The 27,961-nt window shown below is 38.5% G+C and overlaps 2 protein-coding genes across 3 annotated transcripts in view; one reads left to right on the plus strand and one right to left on the minus strand.

Annotated features, from left to right (window-relative positions):
• CCDC146 (coiled-coil domain containing 146) overlaps positions 1–27,961 on the minus strand; it is a 260,083-nt gene that overhangs the window by 87,584 nt on the left and 144,538 nt on the right. The window lies entirely within an intron of this gene.
• Positions 11,375–17,853, plus strand: FGL2 (fibrinogen like 2). Its single transcript, XM_054494971.2, has 2 exons — positions 11,375–12,048; positions 14,235–17,853. Exons 1-2 carry the CDS (start codon positions 11,436–11,438, stop codon positions 14,939–14,941), a joined length of 1,320 nt encoding a protein of 439 aa, XP_054350946.1. The 5' UTR covers positions 11,375–11,435; the 3' UTR covers positions 14,942–17,853.

Below are 27,961 nucleotides of genomic sequence, written 5' to 3' on the forward strand. Positions count from 1 at the left end.
TCATGCTTAGGTGGTAAAACTATGAAGAACCACAAGAAAAAAATGATAATAAAAGTTAGGATAGTCGCTATGTTAGAGTGGGTGAGGGGGGAAGGGGGGATAAGAGGAATTACTGAGAGCTAATGTTTTATTTTTTTGACCTGGGTGGTGGTTACTTGGGTATTTAATCTGAATTATACATTTATACTTTAATGTATATATAATATACTTCACAATTTTAAAAGATTAAAAACTATTACAAGATTGATATAGTTTGGCTTTGTGTCCCTGACCAAATCTCATGCTGAATTGTAATCCCCACTGTTCGGAGAGGGACCTGGTGGGAGCTGGTTTCATCAGGGGGGCAGATATCACCCTTGCTGTTCTCATGATAGTGAGTTCTCATGAGATCTGGTTGTTTGGAAGTGTGTAGCACTTCCCCTTTCACACTCTCTCCCTCCTGCCCCAGCCATATAGGACATGCTGGCTTCCCCTTTGCCTTCTGTCATAATTGTAAGTTTCCTGAGGCCTCCCTACCCATGTTTCTTGTACAGCCTGTGGAACAATGAGCCAATTAAATCTCTTTTCTTTATAAATTACCCAGTCTCAGGTAGTTCTTCATAGCAATGTGAAAATGGACTAATACAGAAAATTGGTACCAGAGAAGTGGGGCATTTCTATAAAGATAAATAAAAATGTGGAAGCAGCTTTGGAACTGGGTAATGGGCAGAGGTTGGAAGAGTTTGGAGGGTTTAGAAAAAGATAGGAAGATGAGAAAAAGTTTGGAACTTCCTATAGACTTGTTGAATGGTTGTGATCAAAATGCTAATAGTGATATGGACAGTGAAGTCCAGGCTGAGGAGATCTCAGATAGAGATGAAGAACTTATTGGGAACTGGAGTAAAGGTCACTCTTGCTATGGTTTAGTAAAGAGACTGGTGGCATTTCACCCCTGCTCTAGGGATCTGTGGAATTTTGAACTTGAGAGAGATGATTTAGGGTATCTGGTGGAAGAAACTTCTAAGCAGCAAAACATGTAAGATGTGCCCTGGCTGATTCTAACAGCATACACTCATATGTGTACACAAAGAGATTATCTGAAACTGGAACTTATATTTAAAAGGGAAGAAGAGCATAAAGGTTTAGAAAATTTGCAGCCTGACTATGTAGTAGAAAAGAAAAATCCAGTTTGTGGGGAGAAATTAAAGCCAGCTGTGAGAATTTGCATAAGAGGAGCTGAATGTTAATAGTCAGGACAATGAAGAAAATGTCTCCAAGGGCATTTTACAGATCTTCACGGCAGCCCCTCTCATCACAGGCCTGGAGGCCTAGGAGGGAAAAATGGTTTTGTGGGCCAGGCCCAGGGCCCCACTGCTCTGTGCAGCCTCGAGACGTGACACCCTGTGTCCCAGCTGCTCCAGCTCCAGCCATGGCTAAAAGGGGCCAAGGTACAGCATGGGCTGTTGTTTCAGAGGGTACAAGCCCCAAGCCTTGATGGCTTCCATGTGGTGTTCGGCCTGTGGGTGTGCAGAGGGCAAGAGTTGAGGTTTTGGAGCCTCTGCCTAGCTTTCAAGGGATGTATGGAAATGCCCAGATGTCCAGGCAGAAGTCTGATGCAAGGGTGGAGCCCTCATGGAGAACGTCTACAAGGGCAGTTCAGGGTGAAAATGTGGGGTTGGAACCTCCAGAGTCCCCACTGGAGCACTGCCTAGTGGAGCTGTGAGAAGAGGGCCATCGTCCTCCAGGCCCCAGAATGGTAGATCCACCAACAGCTTGCACCGTGCACCTGGAAACACCGCAGGCACTCAATGCCAGCCCATGAAAGCAGGTGCAGGGGCTGTACTCTGCAGAACCACAGGGGTGGAGCTGCCCAAGGCCTTGAGAGCCCACCCCTGTGTCAGTGTAGCTTGGATGTGAGACATGAAGTCAAAGGAGATTCTTTCGGAGCTTTAAAACGTAATGACTGCCCTGTTGGGTTTTGGATTTGCATGGGGCCTGTACCTACTTTGTTTTGGCTGATTTCTGCTTCTTGGAATGGGTGTATTTACTCAATGCCTGTGCTCCCATGTATCTTGGAAGTAACTAGCTTGTTCTTTATTTCACAGGCTCATAGGTGGAAGGAACTTGCCTTGTCTCAGATGGGTCTTTGAATTTGGACTTTTGAGTTAATGCTGGAATGAGTTAAGGACTTTGGGGAACTGTTGGGAAGGCAGAATTGTGTTTTGAAATGTGAGAGAGACATGAGATTTGGGAGGGGCCAGAGGTGAAATGATGTGGTTTGGCTTTGTGTACCTGCCCAGATATCATGCCTGTAATCCCAGCACTTTGGGAGGTAAGGCTGAAGGAGGATTCCTTCAGCCCAAGAGTTCTAGACTAGCCTGGGCAACATAATGAGACCCCATCTCTTAAAAAGATTGGCTGGGCATGGTAGCATATGCCTGCAGTGCCAGCTACTTGGGAAGCTGAGGTGGGAGGATTGTTTGAGCCCAGGAGGTTAAGGCCACAGGGAGCTGCTGTGATCATGCTACTGCACTCCAGCCTGGGTGACAGAGTGAGACCCTTCATTTTTCTGATTTGTATATGGGAGATTTTGGAATGGCAGTAGTTAGGGAAGTAGGTTAAAAGACAAAGAGAAACAGAATGAAGGACAGAAACAGGAAGCTCTCTTCTCTGCCCAGGCAGCATATATCTAATATAGCAGTAGTTATAGTCATGTGCTGCAGAAAGATGTTTTGGTCAACAGTGAACCACATATAGGATGGTGGTGCCATAAGATTATAATATCATATTTTTACAGTACCTTTTCTTTTTAGATACACAAATACCATTGTGTTACAGTTGTATACAGTATTCAGTACAGTAACATGCTAACATGCTGTACAGATTTGTAGCCTAGGAGCAACAGGCTATACCACATAGCCTATATGTGTAGTAGGCTATACCATCTAGGTTTAAGTGCACTCTATGATATTAGCACAAAAGAGAAATTGCCTAATATTGCATTTCTCAGAACACATTCCTGTCATTAATAGACTCATGACTGTAGATACTGTGCCAACTTTGTGGTCTAATTTGGAATTAATGACTCTAAAAGTGTCCATTTTGGAGTTAGCAAAAGGAGAACCTAATGATGTGGCAAAGTGAAAGGGAATGAGAGGTTCAGAAAAGGTGTCCTTACTGAACCCCACATAAGGCCAAACATGTTGCCTGTGCCCAAGGCTGGGTCTGGCTTGAAATGCATTCATCTACAACTTAAAACACCACAAAGTCAAGGATGTGTCCGTTTTTCACCCTTGTTATTCCCAGGGCTAGTATACAGCCTAGTCCAATAAATGCAAAGTAAGTGTTTGTTGAATCAATGAATACCTAAAAAGAGGTAGATCTGTACATTTTCTAGGAGAATTAATGATTTAAAGTACAGTCTGAATTTATATCTTGATGATCTGCTTTGCTATTATATTGCTTCTAATTAATAACATTTAGAATCATAAAATGTTACACCTGAAAAGGACCTTACAGATCTCTAATCTGACCATCTCATATTACAGATAAGAAACTTAAGGCCTGGCTTGTTAAGGCTTAGTTCAGTGGCAAGACAGTTACTGGAAGGCACTTCACTAAGAACATATATTCAATGACTACTACGCTAAGGCTCTTTTCATTCTATTATATCTTTCTATTTTTTGAGATGATCATAGTAATAAATGATTTATTTTAAATCTATATTTATATATGACTGACAATTTGTGTCTATTTTGCTGTTTTCTTGTGCAATAGCAATTGTTGCAGCTGAAATTTGTATCAATTGTCAAAATACTGCCTACAAATAAACACTATCAAAATAATTTTGTGTTAAATACACAAGCAGAAAAAGCTGTGTCAAATAATGGTGGGTAGTTTAAAATAAACAAAATAAGGGCCAAGCAATTTTACATCTGTTGATAATAATCATGAAGTAGTTTTTTCTACGCTGAAAAGTTTTCACTGCAAATAACAGAAAATGACTTAAATCATACAAAATATCAAACTAGAAGCAGAACAAGAAAAAATAAATAAGATAATGCTATACCTCAGAATGCTATACTTTCAATCATGTTTTAAAAGACTTCCTTAGAAGAACTTAGATGAGGAGATACCCACGTATTTCAATGTTAACTGTTAGAACTACAACATTTACTCCATTTAATAAATTTTCTTTAGTTACCAGCACAGTGGAAATGGCCTTTCAATTAACATTTATTGAGATTTCACATGACGACATCTATGTCTCATAAGATAAAGTTAAGAATCTTTAAAAAAAAAAGAATTTCAAAGAATGCAATGGCCAGCATTTAAAAGACATGCGTTTGGCATGAAATTATTTAGTTAGTGGGGAATTAGAAGTTTAATATTTTCACTTTACCATAATAGTTTAATTGTTTAAGCAACACTATTATTATGAATAAACTGAAATATTAAAACAAATTTCTAAGCTATATTTTATGATTAAACTTATATTTAATGGATTATATAACATTTCACAATGTTCTATATGGCATGACATTATATAACATATAATATATAAATATGTAATAGATTATATATTATATAAATTCATGTGTGTGTGTGTGTGTGTGTGTGTATATATATATATATATGTTTCTTTTTTGGAGACGGAGTTTCGCTTTGTCACCCAGGCTGGAGTGCAGTGGTGCAATCTCAGCTCACTGCAACATCCACCTCCTGGGTTCAAGCGATTCTCCTGCCTCAGCCTCCCATGTAGCTGGGATTACAGGCACACACCACCACGCCCGGCTAATTTTTGTATTTTTAGTAGAGATGGGGTTTCACCACGTTGGCTGGCATGGTTGAACTCCTGACCTCAAGTGATCTGCCTGCCTTGGCCTCCCAAAGTGTTGGAATTACAGGTGTGAGCTACTGCGCCTGCTTATATATTATTTTAAAATGCCAAAGAAAGACAGATAAACAAAACCCCCCAAAAACACAAGTGATAAGCAGGTAAAAACAAATTAAACATATTAGAATAAATAGATAGGCAGTTTCAAGAATTTAAAAGCCCTGGATTTTGTAACAATATATGGGCAATCCTCATTATTCATGGATCTTGTCTTGGTGATTTGCCTACTCTCTAAAATTTCTTTGTAACCCCAAAATTAATACTTGTGGGACCTGTGGATCATCTATGGACATGCATAGCGTGGCAAATATGTTGATTTGCCAAATACATATATACCCAGCTGAAGTCAAAGAAGGCAACTTTCTGCCTTCTTTTAGATCTCATACTGTAAACTGGTGTCCACTTTGCAGTCTATTTAATTAATGCCTTGTTTGTCACATTCTTGTGCTTTTTATTGGTGATTTCACTGTTTAAAATGGCCTCTGACTCATCTGGAGAATGTGGCTGAAAGAAAAGACATTTTAAGAAATAATAAAATAAAATGGCCCCTGAGCATAGTGTTGAAGTGCTATAGAGGGTTTTTGTTGTTGTTGTTGTTGTTGTTGTGTTTGTTTGTTTTGGGGACAGGGTCTCACTGTATTGCCCAGGCTGGAGTGCAGTGGCACGATCTTAGCTCATGCAACCTCTGCCTCCTGGGCTCAAGTGATCTTCCTGCTTCAGCCTGCCCAGTAGCTGGGACCACAGGTGTGCACCATCATGCCTGGCTAATTTTTTGTATTTTTGGTAGAGATGGGGTTTCACCATGTTGCTCAGACAGGTCTCAAACTCCTGAGCTCAAGTGATTCACCCACCTCAGCCTTCCAAAGTGTTGGGATTACAGGCCTGAGCCAGCATGCCCAAGTTCTTAAGCTCCAGATGGCTGTGATGTGTCTTATGGAGAAAACACATATATTAGATAAACTTCTTTCAGGTTTGAATTATAGTTCTGCTGGCCATGAGTTCTGCATTAATGAATAAATAATATATGTTAAAAAGTGTGTCTTTAAACAGAAACACACTTAAAATAAGGTTATATATTGATTGGTTAACAAAAATGATGTGACCAGAGGCTCTTAGAAACCTAACCTTAGGAGCAATGGTTCAGTATTTGCTAATTCAGTATTCACAGTGACTTTATAGGAAACAACTACCACGAATATGAGAAATGAAGGCAAGATATAGAAAGCCACAATTTGCTTCTCCTAATTTCTTTACTTTGATTTTATTATTTGTTTTGTCTTGGGAATATAAGAAGCTTAAGATCAATCTCAAATACAAGAAATAAAAATTCCTTAGCCTCCTGAGCAGCTGGGACCATAGGCGCACGCCAGCATGCCCATCAAATTTTTAAATTTTTTGTAGAGACAAGGTCTCACTATGTTGCCCAAGCTGGTCTTGAATTTCTGGCCTCAAGTGGTCCGCCCACCTCAGTTTCCCAAAGTGCTAGGATTACAGGTGTGAGCTACCGCACCTGGCTGGCTATATGAAACTTCCTAAGTCTCTGGAAATTTAGGGAAATGATAGTAAATTAGATGTCATATCCCATTAACCTTTTGGATCCTTCATGATCCCTGGCTTGGTGTGGAGTACATGAGAATTGATTTTGTTGATAGGTATTGACTGATGAACTTTCTGAGACTCTTGTGGAATATTCCAGTTCCATAAAGTTTCAATCTGAGAAGCCCTGGATACTCCCACATAAGACCTGTGCCATTAGCATATTGGATAACTATGTTCTGTAGTTTCATTAATAGTGGATATCTGTATATTTCTGCCCTATACTTCAGTTGATCCAGAAATCTTAAGGATTCCCATAATAGATCTTTCATTGTAGGTCCATATTGGAAGATTTCTAGTCTGAATCTCTCATCTATGCCAGAATGAAGTACCTGCAAGTCATACAACAGAACCTACCAACTATTATTCTAGCTTTAACTAAAAGTCAGGCAATTCTTGTTCTGTGGGTTGTGGAAATCATTTTTTAAAGTTCTTTTCATGAAATTTATAATGAAAAAGGACTAAGACCTGTAAGGAATATTAAAATAAATATTTACTGTTGATATTTCAAATTAAGTAGTTTAAAAAGTGAATGTTTTAATTTTCTTATCAGAAAAGCACATATTCTTTAAAGAGCAATTAAAGGTTCCTGAGTTTAATAAATCAGAAACTACAAATGTTAAATTAATAAGCTTAATATCAATGAAAGGCTCTCAATACTATAAATATGACTATCATTAAATTTACTTTCTTCTTTTGGTACAAATGGAAACACAAAGGGTTTCCTTGAAAAAAAAAAAAACTGTATTAGGGGAAATAAAAATTTACTTTAGGAATCTGATCCAGTTACAGAAAATGCAGATCTTCTCTTAAATATACTTTGTGTAAGCAAAAAGGAAGTCTGAACATGTGAATATAGACTAATGAAAGTAAAATTTCATATGTGGCTTATAGAAATAAATTTTGCTACTTTAAAATCTCACCATGTATTGATGTTAAATAATTTGTTTAAATCTGAAAAACAAGTCTGTGAGTGAGTGTAATGTGTCAGTGCTGGGTCAAGGACAGATTCGGGGTAGAAAGGAAGATTCTGACACCGCCATGAGGAATAAGCAGCCGATACCAGGAGTCAGGGTAGACTCAGCATGAGAGAATCCAGAAGGGCTTTCAGCAAGAGGGAAGAGGCAGAAGGTCAGGTCATGAGATGGGAACTCCTAGTAGTGAAGGACAAGTCAGCTCTTCAGGTTTCGATTTTCTGATGGCCTAGTCCTGCTTGAAACCCTCTCTTTTCCTGGTATTCATGACGCTCCTGTACTCTCCTGGTTCTCGTCCTATTTCTTTGACCATCCTTTTGATTCCCGTGATTTCAAATTAACATCCACATCTATTCTATGTCAACATTCATACCTAGATGTGCCACTCTTTGCTTGATATTTGCATTTGGTGGCTCGTCAATACTTAAAACCCAATGTACTGAAAACAGAAATACTACTACACTCTCTCCAACCTACTGCTGCCTCTGTCATTAGCATGCTGTCATTTAACTGCAATCAGAGGCAAATTTCAGAGTTCTCCCTCTCTTTCCAGTTCTCACCACTTATCAGATCCCATGGCTTCTATCACGCCTTGGCAATAATGCCTCCATCTCCTTTCCTACCCCTCCTGCCTCCACACTGGTTCACCTCTTATCTAGTGCCTGCTACTACACTACTAGCTCTCACCTAAAATGCCATTTCCCACTGATTTGCAGCAGAAGATTCATTCCTAAAAGTAGTCCTAGGGGTGGGGGGAAGGATTTTATTTTCCTTGCTCAAAAACCTTTAGTGGCTCCCCATTGATCTAAGCATTGCTTTAAGCACAGGCTCTCCACATAGTTCTCACATACCCTCCCCATGTTATCTTTCCTCCTACGTGGCAATGTGGCAAAGAGAAAAGATATGAACTTCGAATCAGATACAGGTTCAAATTCCAGCTGTCTCTTAAAAACTCTAAAACCAAAACTGAAAACTGTAAAATGACCAGGCAAGTCATTTATTGCTTTGAGCCCTTTCTTTTCTTATCTGTAAGTGCAGGTAGGAACCGTAGAGGAGGTACAACACTCTCTGCCCTCCATGAGTTATACACTCATTAGGGGAGTTGAGCCTCTTTCATGCAGTAGTCACTCAGCATCTGCCTTCCAGTCAGTGGCCAAATGACTTTCTAAACCCAGAACCTAGCAGATCACCTATCAGTGTCAATGAAACTGGTCAATAGAGGAGTTCTCTACCCTTATGTCGGGGAATTTTTTATGCATCCTGAAGGAACAGAAGCCAGTTCTCAAAGCACATCCAAGCTTTTTAGGTGAAACTGTGCCATTGGCCCTTGGTTAACTGGGGTGTGACTAGCCAAAAATTAGCAGCAGTGCTTGACACGCAAATTTCTGATTCAAACAGATGAACCGAAAGCCCACTGCAAGAGTCCAAAAGCTGTACTTCTGTTAGGTTTAGAAACTTTAAAAAGTACTTAAGATTTCATTTCAAAGTCCAATGTGAAGAAAATACCAGGTCCTTAATGCCCCTTTCTAAGAAGGAAAAAGGGATTTTTGTCTGATTTGTTCACCAGTGTGGCCCAAGTGCCTAGAATAGTGGTTTTGCATGCAGAGGGCGCAGAGTTAATTTATGATGAATAAATATATAGTATATCAATATATGTATGAGGAATAAATGAATGAAAGTGCCTATGGCACGCATCTTATATAGCTCTAGCATAGTGCTGAGTATACAGAGGATCCTTAATAAATACTTTACTAACTAAATGTAGGGATTTATACTCTAGTCAGTCAAGGACATTTAACAATATCCTTAAGGACTAGGAACTAAATATCATTCCTATATATTTCTGCTTTACAAAATGTGTTTTTTTAAATCTATGTTGTCACCATTTCTCCTTTTTTAAATTATCTATTGTTTCATTTATTTCTTACCTCCCAACAGGGAAGTGTCACAGCTTGAAAATAGGTGAGGAGAAAGAAATGAGGTTAGGAGTTAGGGGATTAAATAGATATTTTTAGCTAAAAAGTTTTTGTCTAAAATTGGATATATTGAATGGAATGAAGAGAAAAACAATTTTTGAAAGAGCTATATGAAGATGGAAGAAAAAAGTCATAAGGTGTGTAGAACATATTTGACAAATTTATTTGGGAAGAATGTTACATTTATACACTGCATTTTTTTTTTCTTAAGTGCTCCAAGTTTTTTTTTTTCTTTTTTTGTGAGGGGTGGGGCTGCGGGATGGAGTTTCACTCTTATTGCCCAGGCTGGAGTGCAGTGGTACGATCTAGGCTCACTGCAATCTCCACCTCCTGCGTTCAAGTGATTCTCCTGCCTCAGCCTCCTGAGTAGCTGGGATTACAGGCACACGCCACCACACCTGGCTAATTTTTTTTTTTTTTTTTTTGTATTTTTAGTAGAGATGGGGTTTCACCATGTTGGCCAGGTTGGTCTCAAACTCCTGATCTCAGGTGATCCACCTGCTCGGCCTCCCAATGCGTTGGGATTACAGGCGTGAGCCACCACGCCCAGCCAAGTGCTCCAAGTTTGCATGACTATCATTCCTGTATGAGGGAAGAAATAGCAAAATTCCTCCGCTATAGCTACAGAAACAAAAGCCTCAGTAAAGTTGATGATCTGTTTACATGATCAGAGGTAGTTCTAGGGTTGGAAGCCAGGTCTCCTGAGTATGCGAGAATAAATACAGTCATGGAAGTGTAAAGAGAGTCTGCCAAAATTTTGAGAACGTGAATAGGATTTGGCTAAAATTAAGGGGATATACAGAAAAGTCATAGGAAATCAGGTTAAAGAAATAAATATGAGATAGGCTACAGAGTGTTTTAAGTAATACAATAAAACATTTAGATTTTTGCCCATGTCAGTCATTTTGAAATTATTTTTAAAGCAAAAAATGCTTTTTAAACAAGAAATCTTATGAGATGTCAATATGCAAAACAAAAGGAGGTGGTTTCTCTAACTGAAGCTGTTCCTCTTTCCTGCCTTCAGCCTCTGAAGAGAAAGTTAGAAAACTATTATCATTAGTGCTACATGTTTGGAACAAGCTGATATACCAAGTGGCCCAGAGAGCAGGTGGAAGAAGCAGCGTGGAGACAGAAAGCAAGAGGCCCGCCTGCCAGGGCTACCTGCTGAAAGAAAGGGCAAAGATGCTGTAGGCAAGAGAAGTTCAGGACAGACACTGGCATAGCTCAAAGATTCACATTTGAGCAGCTGTGGAAGATGACAGTACAATTACCAAAATGTCGAAGGGCAAAGGAGGCAGCTACTGGTTTTGATGAAAGACAATTATGTCCTTTTAAATGGGTCTTAGGCATTTAGACATTTATATACACTATGCTACGGACAAAGGAATAGAAAGTAGCACTTTTTTCTCCACTAGTTTTCTTCTCTTTTTCAAGTAGATGAAGCAAAAGTCAATTGCAATAGTCAGAAAGCTGTACTTTGTTACACTTAGAAACTTCTAAAAGTGCTTAAGATTTCACCTGAAAGTCCAACATGAAGAAAATACAGGCTCCCCAATGCCCCATTCTAAGAAGGAAAAAGGACCATTTTCATTTTAGTAACGTTTCTGTTCTATAGACAGTTTGGATAACTAGCTCTTACTTTTTATCTTTAAAAACTTTTTCCAGTGAAGTTATGTATAATTATTTACTTCAAGCGTAAGTATACCAAATTATTTTAGAAATGCAAGACTTTTCTTATGCTTCATAAAATACATTATGAAAGTGAATCTTGTTGACTATGTACATTTGACTATAATAATTTCAATGCATATTATTTCTATTGAGAGTAAGTTACAGTTTTTGGCAAACTGCGTTTGATGAGGGCTATCTCCTCTTCCTGTGCGTTTCTAAAACTTGTGATGCAAACGCTCCCACCCTTTCCTGGGAACACAGACAGCCTGACTCAGGCAGCTGCCGCTATTAAAGCAGCTCCAGCCCGGCACACTCCCTGCTGGGGTGAGCAGCACTGTAAAGATGAAGCTGGCTAACTGGTACTGGCTGAGCTCAGCTGTTCTTGCCACTTACGGTTTTTTGGTTGTGGCAAACAATGAAACAGAGGAAATTAAAGATGAAAGAGCAAAGGACGTCTGCCCAGTGAGACTAGAAAGCAGAGGGAAATGCGAAGAGGCAGGGGAGTGCCCCTACCAGGTAAGCCTGCCCCCCTTGACTATTCAGCTCCCGAAGCAATTCAGCAGGATCGAGGAGGTGTTCAAAGAAGTCCAGAACCTCAAGGAAATTGTAAATAGTCTAAAGAAATCTTGCCAAGACTGCAAGCTGCAGGCTGATGACAACGGAGACCCAGGCAGAGACGGACTGCTGTTACCCAGTACAGGAGCCCCGGGAGAGGTTGGTGATAACAGAGTTAGAGAATTAGAGAGTGAGGTTAACAAGCTGTCCTCTGAGCTAAAGAATGCCAAAGAGGAGATCAATGTACTTCATGGTCGCCTGGAAAAGCTGAATCTTGTAAATATGAACAACATAGAAAATTATGTTGACAGCAAAGTGGCAAATCTAACATTTGTTGTCAATAGTTTGGATGGCAAATGTTCAAAGTGTCCCAGCCAAGAACAAATACAGTCACGTCCAGGTATGTATAATAATGTTTTCTTATCATATGTTCATAAATGTTATACAGCTAGAGAGTATCTATAAACATCAACCTGAGTCAGTAAGTTAAATAGATGACAGATTAAGTCTTATTTATCAAGGTGCACAGGAAAAAATAAATATCTTCTCAAATATGACCACATAAATATGACCTAATTACAAAAATCATAGTTAGTTCTGTATCCACTGGAAGTCACTTTCAATTTTTAGATCTTATTTGTTAATGCCAGACCTACTTGCAAGCAGAAGTAGAGAGAATTTCTTGATGTTTTAGTGCATTTAACTTGTCTCTTCATTGAGGTGTTTGAAAACAATAAAGATAAGGTGATGTTCACAATTGTGCCTTGTTCGTTGGAAATCAGTTTTTCTTGTGATTGGCTGACTGCCACTTCTCATGGCTAAAGAGGTCTTTGAAAGATTTTAGCAAGTAATCTAGTTCTTAATCCCAAATATCTGGAGAAAATGGGAGAGTTTACAGATGGAATAAAGGCAGTTTCATATGTGCGCACAAATTTTTGCTTTGAGACCTAGTGGCACAAAAAATATTTTAAGGGGAGAGTTTTGGCATGCCACTAAGGGAAGGAAGATATTCATATTTCTCTTTTACCTGAAGTTAGAATTCAAGAAGTAGAACCCATCCTCACCATCCAAATTACTTGAATTAACTTTAATAAATACATGTGAAATTCCACAGACTTAATCGCCTACTCCACCCACGAACTAACAGTGGCATTGGCTCCCCAAACCTTGGGTTTTCACCTGAGTCACTGGGACCGCTGTTGCTGACTGTCTCCTTATACTTTGGAAAGCCATCTCCGCGTTTAGACCTCTACTTACCATGAATGTGAGGTTGAAAGGACAGGGCAGAGATCACTTTCATTTAGAGACAGTATCTTAGGCATGCTCCGTCCCCAGGGCATCTGCCAGTGAAGGAGGGAAGGGTCATATTTTCAAGGACTTCTATTGGTAATACTCCTGGCAACCTGCATCTGAATATACCTGGCACACTGGGAATCCAAGGTTCACTGCTTAGGTGACATCAGTGGGTACACATTAGATTAGAGGCTGCATGGCAACTTGTCATGATATGAACAAGGCTATTGTCTATTTTTCTCCTAAACATTTTGGGGGAAATAACTGAATATTCTGAGCTCTAAATATACAGGAATAGATTTTTATGCCTTAGGGTATCTCATATTAAACTTACCTTATTTGTCACACATTTTAATAAAAACTATCTGGGAGTAAATATCTGTCTGATTCATACAGAACTTTGTTAACTGATTATTATGCTTATCCTCAATATAGTCACCTGTTGTTTCTTTCTAGAAACCCAACATGTGAAATAGTGGCTAAGTACTTTCCTAGATAATAGATACAGAATAAGAATATTGGTATATCATTGAAAAAGATATTTCTTTTTCACTTGAGCTTCTTTATATAGTTGTCAAGTAAAATAAATATGAATTTATGATCAATCCTATGCATTAGGATTTTAACACATCATTTGGAATATATGCTATAAAACCTTCTGACAGTAGAGGCTATCAGCCCCTTTAGGTGAAAGAAAATAGAAGCCTGTGCTTCCTCTGTATGCAAGGAATACAGTTCTAGGAGAGTTAGAATCATCTGATTTTTAGGACCAAGGGATGCAATGATTATGAGAACAAAGCTTTGCTGCCAGCCAGATCTGAGTTAGTGTCCTGGCTTTGCCACTTAAAGCTCAGGTGAAGTTGGGCAAGCCACTGATCTTTATGCCTAAATATCCTCACATGCAGACTGGCAGTAATGCCTACATCGTAAGGTCAATGTTCAGATTCAGTATGAAAATGTTACCCAGTCTGGCAGCATGCCTAGAACGTATAGGTAGGCCTCACTACATAATATTAAATTATTAAAACTGTACTTTTATTATTTTCTTATTGTTGTTTGCTGTTGATGCTGTCATTATTACTACCAACCAAGAGTATATTAGAGGTCCTTTCTGCTTTATAACATTAGATTCTTCTTGTGAGGCCTTAAGCATTTGCTAAACAGGTTCAAGTAATTTAGTAAAGTTTCATTACTGCCATTGATTATCAAACTGCTTTTGTACATATAAAGAATTCTTCAGATGCATGGTTTCTATTAACAAGATCCAATACCTTCCTTTTATTCCCCCTTCAGTTCAACATCTAATATATAAAGATTGCTCTGACTACTACGCAATAGGCAAAAGAAGCAGTGAGACCTACAGAGTTACACCTGATCCCAAAAATAGTAGCTTTGAAGTTTACTGTGACATGGAGACCATGGGGGGAGGCTGGACAGTGCTGCAGACACGTCTCGATGGGAGCACCAACTTCACCAGAACGTGGCAAGACTACAAAGCAGGCTTTGGAAACCTCAGAAGGGAATTTTGGCTGGGGAATGACAAAATTCATCTTCTGACCAAGAGTAAGGAAATGATTCTGAGAATAGATCTTGAAGACTTTAATGGTGTCAAACTATATGCCTTGTATGATCAGTTTTATGTGGCTAATGAGTTTCTCAAATATCGTTTACATGTTGGTAACTATAATGGCACAGCTGGAGATGCACTACGTTTCAACAAACATTACAACCATGATCTGAAGTTTTTCACCACCCCAGATAAAGACAATGATCGATATCCTTCTGGGAACTGTGGGCTGTACTACAGCTCAGGCTGGTGGTTTGATGCATGTCTTTCTGCAAACTTAAATGGCAAATATTATCACCAAAAATACAGAGGTGTCCGTAATGGGATTTTCTGGGGCACCTGGCCTGGTGTAAGTGAGGCACACCCTGGTGGCTACAAGTCCTCCTTCAAAGAGGCTAAGATGATGATCAGACCCAAGCACTTTAAGCCATAAATCACTCTGTTCATTCCTCCAGGTATTCGTTATCTAATAGGGCAATTAATTCCTTCAGCACTTTAGAATATGCCTTGTTTCATATTTTTCATAGCTAAAAAATGATGTCTGACTGCTAGGTTCTTATGCTACACAGCATTTGAAATAAAGCTGAAAAACAATGCATTTTAAAGGAGTCCTTTGTGGTTATGCTGTTATCCAATGAACACTTGCAAGCAATTAGGAATACTGAGATTTATACATTAGATTTATAATTCTTTTCATTTCTATTAATTGAAACTTTTTCTATTGCTTGTATTACTTGCTACATTTAAAAAATAATTGTTAGCTGGGTGTGGTATCTCACACCTGTAATCCCAGCACTTTGGAATGTCAAGGCAGGCAGATCACTTGAGGTCAGGAGTTTGAGACCAGCCTGCCCAAACATGTGAAACGCTGTCTCTATTAAAAATACAAAAATTAGCCAGGCATGGTGGTACATGCCTGTAATCCTAGCTACTTGGGAGGCTGAGGCAGAAGAATCGCTTGAACCTGAGAGGAAGAGGTTGCAGTGAGCCAAGACTGAACCATTGCACTCCAGCCTGGGTGACAGAGAAAAACTCTGTCTCAAACAAAAAAATAATAAATTTATTCAGTAGGCTGGATTCTACACAAAGTAATCTGTATTTGGGCCGTGATTTAAGCACATCTGAAGGTATATCACTCTTTTCAGGCTATAATTATTTGGGTAATCTTCATTCTGAGACAAACTTAATCTATAGCATTTACTTTGCAACAGAACGACCCTACAGCATTTTGGTTCCCAGACTAAGGGAACTAATATATATAATTAAACTTGTTCATCTATCATTCATGAAATGTAAAATATTTGTCATTTAAACCGTTTAAAAATGTGGTAGCATAATGTCACCCCAAAAAGCATTCAGAAAGCAATGTAACCGTGAAGACCAGGGTTTAAAGGTAATTCATTTACAGTTTATAACTCCTTAGATGCTTGATGTTGAAAACTGCTTTAACATGAAAATTATCTTCCTCTGCTCTGTGTGAACAATAGTTTTTAATTTAAGATTGCTCACTACTGTACTAGACTACTGGTAGGTTTTTTTTGGGGGGGTGGGTAGGGATACGTGGGTAATGAAGCATTTACTTACAGGCTATAATACTCTGAGGCCAATTTTATATGCAAAGCTATGATATCATTAAGTGATTCACTTCATAGAAGGCTAAGTTTCTCTAGGACAAATAGAAAATATGAATTTTGAAGTATATAGAACAGTAGTTCAAATACTATATATTTCAACCCTGACTGGTAGATTGCTTATTTTACTATCAGAAATTAAAAGATAGATTTTTACCCAAACAGAAATATCTGTAATTTTTATAATTCATCAATTCTGGAATGCTATATATAATATTTAAAAGACTTTTTAAATGTGTTTAATTTCATCATTGTAAAAAGGGATCATCTCAGAGAGAACAGCAGTATTCTGCATATTTTTAAAAATGCTCTAGAGTAACATTTGAAGTACTTCACTGTAGTGTATGCCAGTCCTAGAAATAATTTTTTAAAATTTCTGGTGTCTGTTTCTAATACACTAACCAAGTTTTCAAAATATATTTACAAAGATGCATCTTTACCCATTATTTTAAAATGATTAAGGAGGATAGTTGCTTCAGGTAACAAGCTAATTTTTCAAATATTAGGCCCTTACAGAACTATTTAGTCAAAAAGTAAGATATTCCTTTAAAATATATAACCCAAAGCTTTCAGTTAAACATGATATATCACAAATACTATTAAAATGTTAAAGAGAAATGCAAATAGCATTAAATGATGACCAAAATGTAAAATATTGTAGATTTCAAAAGCTGTATATCTATTAGGTGGGATACCAAATGTAAATGATGTAACTGACATTGTTTTTCACTTTTTGCTTTTTAAAAAAGACTAAAAACGTTTTGATATTATACAATGTATTTGTTTCAGATAAGGTCATTTTCATTTAGTATATATAATTAATATATGTACAAGTTTAAGTAAATTCCTGTGAGTAAAAATGGACTTATCACAAAACACAGTTCTAAAGAAAGGTATATGCTCATATACACAGTGTCCATTGATTTAATGGGAACTAGGTATAACTTCAGGAGAACTTGGCAAATAATTCACTAATCCATGTAAATATTCAAAAGCTTGTTGTATCTTTCCACATTATTTCAAGGGATCATTTTATTTTTCATTATACTTTCACAGCACTTTTCTAGTAAATTCTGTAACACAGAAATTCCATTTTGGAATCATTTCATGTTACCAATAATTCTAGACTTTTATAATATTTAACATGTTGATGGAAATAGATTATATCTGCTAGAAACTTTTGCCTTAACTATTCACTAATATATGCTAATGTTCATAAATATGGATTGACTGTTTACAAACATTAGAATCTTGTCTTGGTTCCATTTGATGGCTAATATTTGTTATCTTAATTAAGACTTTATTTCTGATGTCATCATTCCTCGAAAATATTGACTAAAACTGGGTCCTTAGAAATTCCAGGTGGAGCTGATTTACCTATGACTGAGGGAAAAAATAATCAAATTTTACTGATAATAGTAATGGTCCAAATGAATTAATGACACATCTGTTCAATAAATAAAGAGCTTAAATATACAATACATAAGAAATCTGAGCAACAAAATTTGCGGTCTTTACTTTTGAATAGCTACCCAAGAAAAGGTTTTAAAGGTACAAGTTATGAGTAATGTCATCACAATAAGCTCTTGTTTAAAATTCTTTTATGTATAATTAGGTTTATGTTTCATGTCTTTTTAAAACCTTATAAAAGATTTAATTATCACATCTATTCTTCAATGTGGAAATATTAAATATTGTTGGTTGTAAAATAATATTTATGTACTTACTTGTGTCTGAAAAGTTGTAAAATGCTTACCTAAGCTATACAATATCTGTGACTCTGAAGACTTTAATGAGTACTATTTCATTAACAAGAAGTCAGAGGCAAATAGAGGAACACTATTATCTTACTTCCCTCTAGAATACTGTTGAAACATTTGAAATACGAAAGTTTCAGTTTCATTTTGTGGCATTCAACTTCCTCTCCTCTTTTTCCGTTATTAGTGTTGCTGCTCTGGTTAGCCCTCTTCATCTCCTTAGGACAACACAAACACATCTGAATAGTCTGTACCTCTGGTTTCAGTGTATTCCCGTCCAACTTTCATCCCTACCAGGGGGATTGTTCAAAAGTACAATTCTGATCATGTTATTGTCCTGCTTAAAACTTTCAACAATGCTTTTTTTTTTCTTATTTTATTTATTTTTTTTTTTTTGGAGACAGAGTCTCGCTCCGTCGCCCAGGCTGGAGTGCAGTGGCGCCATCTCGGCTCACTTCAAGCTCTGCCTCCCGGGTTCACCCCATTCTCCTGCCTCAGCCTCCCAAGTAGCTGGGACTACAGACGCCCACCACCTCGCCCAGCTAATTTGTGCATTTTTAGTAGAGACGGGGTTTCACCGTGTTAGCCAGGATGGTCTTGATCTCCTGACCTCGTGATCTGCCCGCCTCGGCCTCCCAAAGTGCTGGGATTACAGGCATTAGCCACCGTGCCTGGCCAACAACGCCTTATTTTCTACAAGATAAAATCTGGCAAATAAGTCCCCTCATGAACTGATTTTTACCACTACTTATACTTCTGCCATACTAAACGCCTTGTTGTACTCAAACAATGTTTTCTAATGTTTTCACTGCCTTTAGTATACTGTTTCCTTGATCTAGATAGAATGCCGTCCTCTTTCCTCACTGGGTTTTGTCTTATCACCCATGATTAACAGCATGAACTCAGGAGCTGCCCTTCCTGGTTTGAATTTCAGCTCCACTATTTGCAAGCTGTACGATCCTGGGCAAGTCACTTAATATTCTTTGGTTCCTTCAATTATAAAATACGAATAGTAATAGAATCTGCCTGATAAAATTATTGAGAGGATTAAATAACATATATAAAGCACCTAGAACATACATATTTAAAAATCATCATTACCAGCTGGGTGTGGCGGCACATGCCTGTAATCCCAGCACTTTGGGAGGCCGAGATGGGCGGATCACGTGAGGTCAGGAGTTCAAGACCAGCCTGGCCAACAAGGTGAAACCCCATCTCTACTAAAAATACAAAAATTAGCCAGGTGTGGTGGCTCACACCTATAGTCCCAGCTACTCAGGAAGCTGAGGCAGGAGAATTGCTTGAACCTGGGAGACAGAGGTTGCAGTGAGTGGAGATCGCGCCACTGCACTCCAGCCTGGGTGACAGAGAAAAAAAATCATCATCATCCTAAATAGTTATTATTATTATTATTATTATTTTGAGACGGAGTCTTGCTCTGTCGCCCAGGCTGGAGTGCAGTAGCACCATCTCGGCTCACTGCAAGCTCCGCCTCCTGGGTTCACACCATTCTCCCGCCTCAGCCTCCCGAGTAGCTAGGACTACAGGTGCCCACCACCAAGCCCAGCTAATTTGTTTTGTATTTTTAGTATAGACGGGGTTTCACCGTGTTAGCCAGGATGGTCTCAATCTCCTGACCTCGTGATCCACCCACCTTGGCCTCCCAAAGTGCTGGGATTACAGGCATGAGCCACTGCGCCAGGCCCTAAATAGTTATCTCTTATAGGCAGAGTTCTCTGATGACAGTAGGTGGGGTCCTGGCACCTCTCGTTGATCTTATGCCATCCTATATATTCCTTATTATATATTATTCAATATTGTCTAAGTTCTATCCTGAAATCAATCTGTTTGAATAGGAGTAAAGGAAATTTGAGACATGAGTATTGTTATTCAAAGTGATTAATAATACGTTGCCACAGAGAAAGAGTTGTAGTCTAAAGAGGCCACAGTTATGACTGGGAAAGTCGTGGGTAGAGTCAAATCTGAGGATATGAGAGATTGCGAACATAGGTGAGAAGCAATTACAGCCAGGGAGAATATGGCAAGACAGGATCAAATACAGTAAGTCCTCACTTAACGCTGTTGATAGGTTCTCGGAAACAGCGACATTAAAACAACATACCATGTAACAAAACCAATTTTACCATAAGCTAATTGACATAAACAAGAATGAAGTTCCTATGGCATACAGTATGTTATTTTTGCTTAAAGTTGCTGTTTCCAAGAACCTATCCATGATGTTAAGTGAGGACTTACTGTATACTATAGGACTGGGAACGTAACAGTGGCAAACTTTTAGAAGGGGTCCTAGGAACATGCCTGTGGGGACATGTCACACAGAGGCATATTGCTGTACCTGCCCAATAGTGATTGTTCCACCCTACTGAATTCCTGAAGAAAAAAGCAGTATTTTTCATACTGCTTATAATTTTGAAATTAATTTTAATATAAAATCCATAAATCCTTTAATTTTTTAAAAAGTTACAGATTAAAATAAAGACTCCTTCACAAACCACCTTCAATTTCAATCCTGTCCCTCTCCTCAGAGGTAACAAGCCGAGGTGGCCAATTCCCAACTTGAATTTCATTCTGTGCATTGCCAGACCACAATGTCTGCTAAGTCATAAGCTTGCCAAGTCTCCTTTGTTGATTGACTGGAAAAGGTGGAAATGAGAGGAAATGGGTATACTTTGAAAACCTGGAGTGTCCCGAATTCCCAAACATGAGTGGGCTCCCCTTGCTTTTTGAAGTAGTCCCTCCCCTGACATTGATGAGGATGTCCTCTTGCTGGAGGGCACTGTTGCTTTCTTTCCTGGGGGAACACTCCAAATTCTCCCTTAGGCTCCTTCATCCCATTCATCAGCATCTCCAGATTTGTCATCAGGGCATGCCCCGGTATCAATTCTAAAGTCTAATGGAAAGAGAAGGCTTTGCACAACTTTGCTAACTTATATCAGCAGAAGGCTAGAGAAGACATGTAGAGAGAGACTGAGGTTGCCTGACTAAGGAAGAAATAATTTTAGATGTGACTGAATTTACTGGTATAGGTATATTTACCAGAAATTATAGATTCAACAGGCTATCTTGAGAAGACATGTTTGAGTCTAATAGTTTGCTTGCTTAGTTAACACAAACCTACATTCAATAGCAGCTCATGGTAACTAAAGTTGAGAAGCCAGAAATGTCTTAGAACTCAGACTTATGGAGATAGAAATGCTGGGGTAAAGTTAGCCTTAATTCATTCATCGATTATTCATTGAGTGCACACCATGTGTCAGTCTTCTAGGAGCGTGGAGATTTATCAGCGACCAACATGGATAAAAATCTTACACTCATGCAGCGGGTATTAGAGACAAATATATGGTAAATATTTATCAGAGGAGACAAATACACGATAAATACCATTAAAAATTAAGGAGAATAAGGGAGTAGTAGAAAAGGGGGTTCTGTTTCTTATACAGCAGTCAGAAGAGGCCTGTCTGTGGAGGTGAAATTTGAACAGAGACCTAAAGATATGAGAGCACAAACCAGGCAGATGTCTGGAATAAGTGTGTTTCAAACAAAGGGAACATTAGGTGCAAAAGCCCCAAGCCTGGAAGAGTGGATAGCATGTTTGAAGGTCAGCAAAGAGGTCTGTGGGAAACAGCAGAGGGTTTGCGGTGGTGAGAAGATGAGATCAGAGACAGCTTGGGTGGTTGGGGATGAACAAGGGATAAGAGTGGTATACCGGATTACCTAGGCCTTTAAGCCATGGTAAGGACTATGCCTTTTACACTGAGTAGATAAGAGCCGTAAGGGTTTTGAGCAGAGGAAAGAGATGATCTCAACCAGCTTTAAAGGGGTCCCTTTTGTAGCCAAGTAGAAAACAGACTGTAGGGAAACAAGGATTGAAGCAAGGACATCAGTTTGATAATGTTTGCAATATTCTTGGTAAGTGATGACGAAAGCATGATGAAAGGTTGCACTGAGATACATCTATTTTGAAGGTAGATGTGACAAAATTTGCTGATCAAAGGTCAGCCAGTGGTAGATAATAACAATTAGAGGCATTATAGAAAACCACAAGATTTTAGTCTGAGCGACTGTGAAGGATGGAGCTGCCAGGAACAGAAATGGGGAAGTATGCAGGGGAAGCCTGTCTGGAAAGTGTGTGAGGAGTGGAAGGGAGTGGGGTGGGAGGCTGGAATCAGAAGTTTTGAACATTATAAGTTCAAAGATATCCAAGTGGATATAGGCATTTGAATGTTAGTCTGAAGTTCAGGAAAGACATCTAGGGCTCAGAAATACATTTGAGAAATGTGGAATCCCATGGCAATGAATCCATGGGATTAGATAACCTAGTAAGTAAGTTTATGTGCAGCAGACTTTTACAGAAACAGTCCTGGCACAAGCTGGTCTTGTAGAAGTTGGAGATGAGGAGGAGCCAGCACAGTTGCATCCCACCCATCCACCCTGTAATGATGTCATTCGAGAGGTGCCAGTGACATTTTATGGTGAGGGCAGAGATTCATTCCCATTGCAATAGATACTTATTTTAGATTATGTTAGATATAGATTTGCTTTTCCTTGCTTCTGCCAGCAACGGTATTTTTGTTGAGTTACTGGATATCTTAAAAAATCATCATGGTGTTACACAATGGTATTCTACAAAACTTTTCTTAACTTAGGAAGACACTTGACAGCAAAATGAGGGGGTGATGACTGACTGAAGCCTCAAATACTGCATCTTCTTGGAGATACCACCTTATGAGAGTGGGGTGTTGTGATGTAATTACAGTGAGTGTGTGTGTACCTGTGCATAAGTAGATACACATATGCATATAGCAAAATAAAATGAACTAGGGCACAGATCAAAAAACCTTTTCATTTGTTAGCAGTGTGCTGCCCAAGTTTGAGGAATCATTTGTGGTCATTTAAATTCATTAGAGTACTAGTTTGCTATGATTATAAACCTTGAGTTGGGCAGAGACTAGTTTTACTCCCCTTTTCCTTAGAGACACTAATGATCTTGTTAAAAAATTGTGGGTACATAGTAGGTATACATATCTATGGGCTACATGAGATATTTTGATAGAGGCATGCAATGCATAATCATCACACCAGGGTAACTGGGGTGATAAAGGAAAAACTTCATCCGAATTAAATTTAAAGCAGTTTAAGTAAGCAACGAACAATTTGCGAATCAGGCAGCCCCCATAATCACAGCAGATTCACAGAGACTCCAGAGGTGCCTCATGGTCAGAACAAATTTATAGACAAAAAAGGTAAAGTGACGTACAGGAATCGGAAGTGAGGTAACAGAAACTAGTACTATAAGACTGGTTACGGCTCGGCATTTGCCTTATTTTGAACGCAGTTTGAACACTCAGCATCTATGAGTGGTTGAAGTATGGCCTCTGGGATTGGCCAACACTCAGCTATTGTTACGGGTCCATACTATTAAGTTAGGTATACATCAAATGTAGATTATAAAAATTCAGTTGTAGAGGATTAATAAAAAGACCACTTAAGCAAGTAGATTCTTCTTCTAGCTCATTTTTTAATCTATTTAATTTTATGTGGTTTGGTTTATGGGGACCCTGGGTAAGGAGCATACTCTAAACTCTTGGTATTATCCTCCCAATAGTCATAGTAATAGTCCCCCTGGTGCACTGTATTCTCTCAAAGGTTTTAAATGCTTGCATGCAGCCATCTCTAGAACGTCAAATGCTCTCTCTTCAACTGGAATGACAGAAGCTGAAAGAAATGTGTGACCATGAGGACACCGTAACCTATGAATGACATGCTGAAACCAGAAACCCAAAATGATGGTAACTGAGAGTGGCGCTAAGGCCCTAAGTTTTGGTCACACTCTCACCTAAGTGAGACCCTGGCCAAAAAGGGGAAATTTTTTAAACAAAATTATGGAAGGCCATTATTTTGGACTGAGCTTATGTACTAGGCCCCAACAAACCAAACCAAACCAAACTAAAATGGAGTCACTCGTGCTAAATGTGACATAATCAAACTAAGGCTTTAAGAAAACACAAAGCTCCTAGAACAGACCAGGTTTTGTTTTTTCTCCTGTAAACAGGATGTTCCAGCATAAGGAAGTAACCTCTACTCAGTCCTTATTCCCTCCTTGCAAAACCCACTGTTCTACTGTTTCCCAGTGGGTTTCAAAACTATGTAAGTTCATTTATGATAGTGATGGTAACATCAATGAACAAAGTTTTGGTCAATCTCTCAAAATTGAGAAAATTACCAAAAGTGGGGAATTGTTAAAGCAAACTAAATATGGCCTGAGAAGGACTCCATACTTCTACATTTGAGTCCTTCTGGATGAACAGTAACCTAGGTTAATAGTCAGACAAAACTGAAAACCTAACTTAATAGTATGCACCTATAACAATGGCTGAGTGTTGGCCAATCCCAGCGACATACTTCAACCACTCAGACTGCTGAGTGTTCAAATTGCATTCAAACAAGACAAACACCCAACTATAACCAATCTCACTGTTTCTGTTACCTCACTTCCAATTCCTATACGTCACTTTACCTTTTTTGTCTATAAATTTGTTCTGACCACAAGGCACCCCTGGAGTCTCTGTGAGTCTGCTGTGATTTTGGGGCTGCCTGATTCGTGAATTGTTCATTGCTCAATGAAACCCCTTTAAATGTAATTCAGATGAAGTGTTTATCAGGGGCATTCATCCCCTCAAGCATTTATCCTTTGTGTTACAAACAATCCAATTATACTCTTAGTTATTTTAAGGTGTACAATTAAATTATTTTTGACTGTAGTCCCCCATTGTAGGTCTCGTTCATTATTTTTATTTTGTACTCATTAACCATCCTCACTTACACCCTGCCCTCCCCACTACCCTTTCCAGCCTCTTGTAACCATCCTTCTACTTGCTATTTCCATGATTTCAATTATTTTAATTTTTATCTCCCATAAATAAGTGAGAACAGGCAAAGTTTATCTTTCTGTGCCTGGCTTATTTCACTTAACATAATGACCTCCAGTTCCATCCATGTTGTTGCAAATGATGGGATCTCATTATTTTTTATGGCTGTATAGTACTCCATAGTGTGTATGTACTACATTTTCTTTATTCATTCATCTGTTGGACACTTAGGTTGTATCCAAACCTGGGCCATTATGAATAGTGCTACAATAAACATGGGAGTGCAGATGTATCTTTGATACACTGATTTCCTTTCTTTTGGGTATATACCCAGCAGTGGGATTGCTTGGTCATATGGTAGCTCTATTTTTAGTTTCTTGAGGAACCTGGAAACTATTCTCCATAGTGGTTGTACTAATTTACATTCCCACCAACAGTGTATGAGGCTTCCCTTTTCTTCATATCCTCACAGCATTTGTTATTGCCTGTCCTTTGGATAAAAGCCATTTAAACTGGGGTGAGATGATATCTCACTGTAGTTTTGATTTGCACTTCTCTCATGATCAACAGATTCTTAATTATTTCAATCTCTTTGTTAATCTGATAGAATTCCAAGTTCCATCTCTGTGTCATCTTGAATTTCCTTAAAACAACTATTTTGAATTGTCTGTCTGAAAGGTTACATATCTCTGTTTCTTTAGGATTGGTCCCTGGTACTTTATTTAGTTCATTTGGTGAGGTAATGTTTTCTTGGATGGTCTTGACACTTGTGCATGTTTGTCTGCAACTAGACATTGAAGAGTTAGGTATTTATTGTAGTCTTCGCAGTCTGGGCTTGTTTGTACCTATCCTTCTCGGGAAGGTTTTCCAGATATTTGAAAGAGAACTTGGGTATTGTCATCTAAGCCATATCTGCTTTAGGGGGCACCCCAAGAACAGAAACACTGTGGTTCTTGCAGACTCACTGAGATACTACCTTGATAGTTTTGGACAAGATCTGGAAGTTCTTATCTACAGTTCAAGATGAGATTTGGGTGGGGTCACAGCCAAACCATATCACTTTCCCATTTTCTGCAAGAGGCAAGCAACTTGTGTTTATGTTTAAAAGTTTATCAAACGGTCCACAAAATTATTTGCTTATATTTCTGTCACATTCAGTAATGTAATATCATATTTTTTTCAGTGACTCTAACCTGTTTCAATTTTTGTTCAGAGATTCTTGTTTCTGCATACTGATAATGATAAACAGCTGTTACTTGCTGAGCGCCAACCATGGGCTGGACACTTCCCTAGGAGCATTTCCAACGTCATCTCTGTTTGCTATGATTAATGCTGGAATAAGGAGGCAATGCTTTATACTCAGTAATAATCTTCCCTGGAAAATAAAAAAAGCCTCTGTTATCTACAAACTGTTTTTCACTTGTAGATAATTATCCATTTTCAGCTGTCCTGACATCCTTGGTCAGGAAGTGGACTAATTTTCCATGGGTAATAAATACACATAGTAAACCTAAGTCTCATCCCCCCATGACTTTCTGTGTGAATCCAGGAAGCAGAAAATGATTCCAGTTGTATCTCAGCTTAAGGTAAAACATCTCTTTCTGTATTTTATCAAAACAATTATATGTTATTTTGCTAACAGGAGATATTTCAAAAATTAATATATTTTCAAGTGTGTTAATGTCTCTACTTAACCTAGTGGTTAAAAATTATTTTCTTCCTGCAGCTAAGTCAAAATTTACAACCACCAAGACAGAAAGGGCAAACAAGTTCCTACACTCTCCAAACACTATTCTACTCCCCTGGTTACGTGGCAGAATTTGCTGATGAACAAATTCTGCTTAAGCACAAAGACTTTGTAAGTTCTCTGGAAGCCAAAGACTTTTTGTGTAAACAGCAAAGTCCTTATTTTCATTTGTTGGATAAAATAATTCTTTCAGAATGTGTCATTTACAAGTAAATTGTGTTGGTGGAATAAATTTATTTGGAATATATTTATTCCAAATGGTGGAATAAATATATGGAATAAATTTATTCAACCTGATGAAGCCAACTATTAGAAACCTAGAAAGGCCCTGATATCATGGATAACTATGAAAGTTGGATAGGAAAGACCAATACTTTCATGATGAAAGCAGGGTTGGTATTTAACATGCTGCGCTGCTAGAGTCGAGACCCTACTGTGTCTCCAGAGACCCTAAGCTCCTGCAGACATATTTTCAAAACACTGAAAGAAGCGGGGTTGGAAAAGAAGCCAGGAGAATGTATAATGTGTGAAACACTATTTAGCTGGAATAGTTCTGCTTTTATTCTGTATCATGAGGTTTCATTTCTAATTTCACTTGAAGCAAAGGATTTTTTATCTTTCAAAAAATATTTGAAAATCATTGCCTGCCTATCACATATCCCTTTGGGGGCTCAGTTGCCAAAATAAAACTGGAAGAGATGTACGATAGGTCTAAACTTTAAATCACTAAGAACTTAGGTTGGCTTGATATAGGAAATACATTCAGTAATCCAGAAGAAATTTCTTAAGTTTCCTTTAAAACAGTGATGCAGTAATGTGATCATTTTAGCGAGCGGCTTTACTAATTACTGGGTATATTTGCTCTTTTGAAAATCTTAGCATAACTATAGGCAAAACAGTGAGCTAAGAGTTCACAAGGAGCACCAAAAAGAATACTATGTGCTTCCTGTTCTCAATGTTCCTAAAGCTATTGTCAACTAGCTTGAAAAACAGGAAAGAAAATAAGTGACATGAGGTAAGTGCAAGCACTATGCGGAGAGGATGCAGAAGCAGAAGTGATCACATTTTGTCAGGAAGGGAGATGCTTCAGGAGAAAAGATGAGATCTCAGCTATCCTTGAAAGATGGGTAGCATTCTGAAGCAGAGAAACAGGGAAGAAAGCACTCCTGGCCTGGGTGCAGGATGAGCAAAGACATCAGCAGGGTGGAAAACCAGGCACTAGTTAGGAAAACAATAATACGTCTAATTTGGCTGGAGCATGGGAGAAAGAAATGATGGATCAGATTGTAGAGGGATTTGACTGTGAGGTCAAGATGGTGACATTTAATCCTTATAATAAGGCAAAGAAAATGTCAAAGTTAAGTATCTACAATCTCCCTCTGCCACCTATTAATTGCTCAGTTCTGTGTCTGCACCTATGAGGTGATG

The sequence above is a fragment of the Pongo pygmaeus genome, chromosome 6 (assembly GCF_028885625.2).
Source record: "Pongo pygmaeus isolate AG05252 chromosome 6, NHGRI_mPonPyg2-v2.0_pri, whole genome shotgun sequence".
Taxonomy (NCBI): Eukaryota; Metazoa; Chordata; class Mammalia; order Primates; family Hominidae; genus Pongo; species Pongo pygmaeus.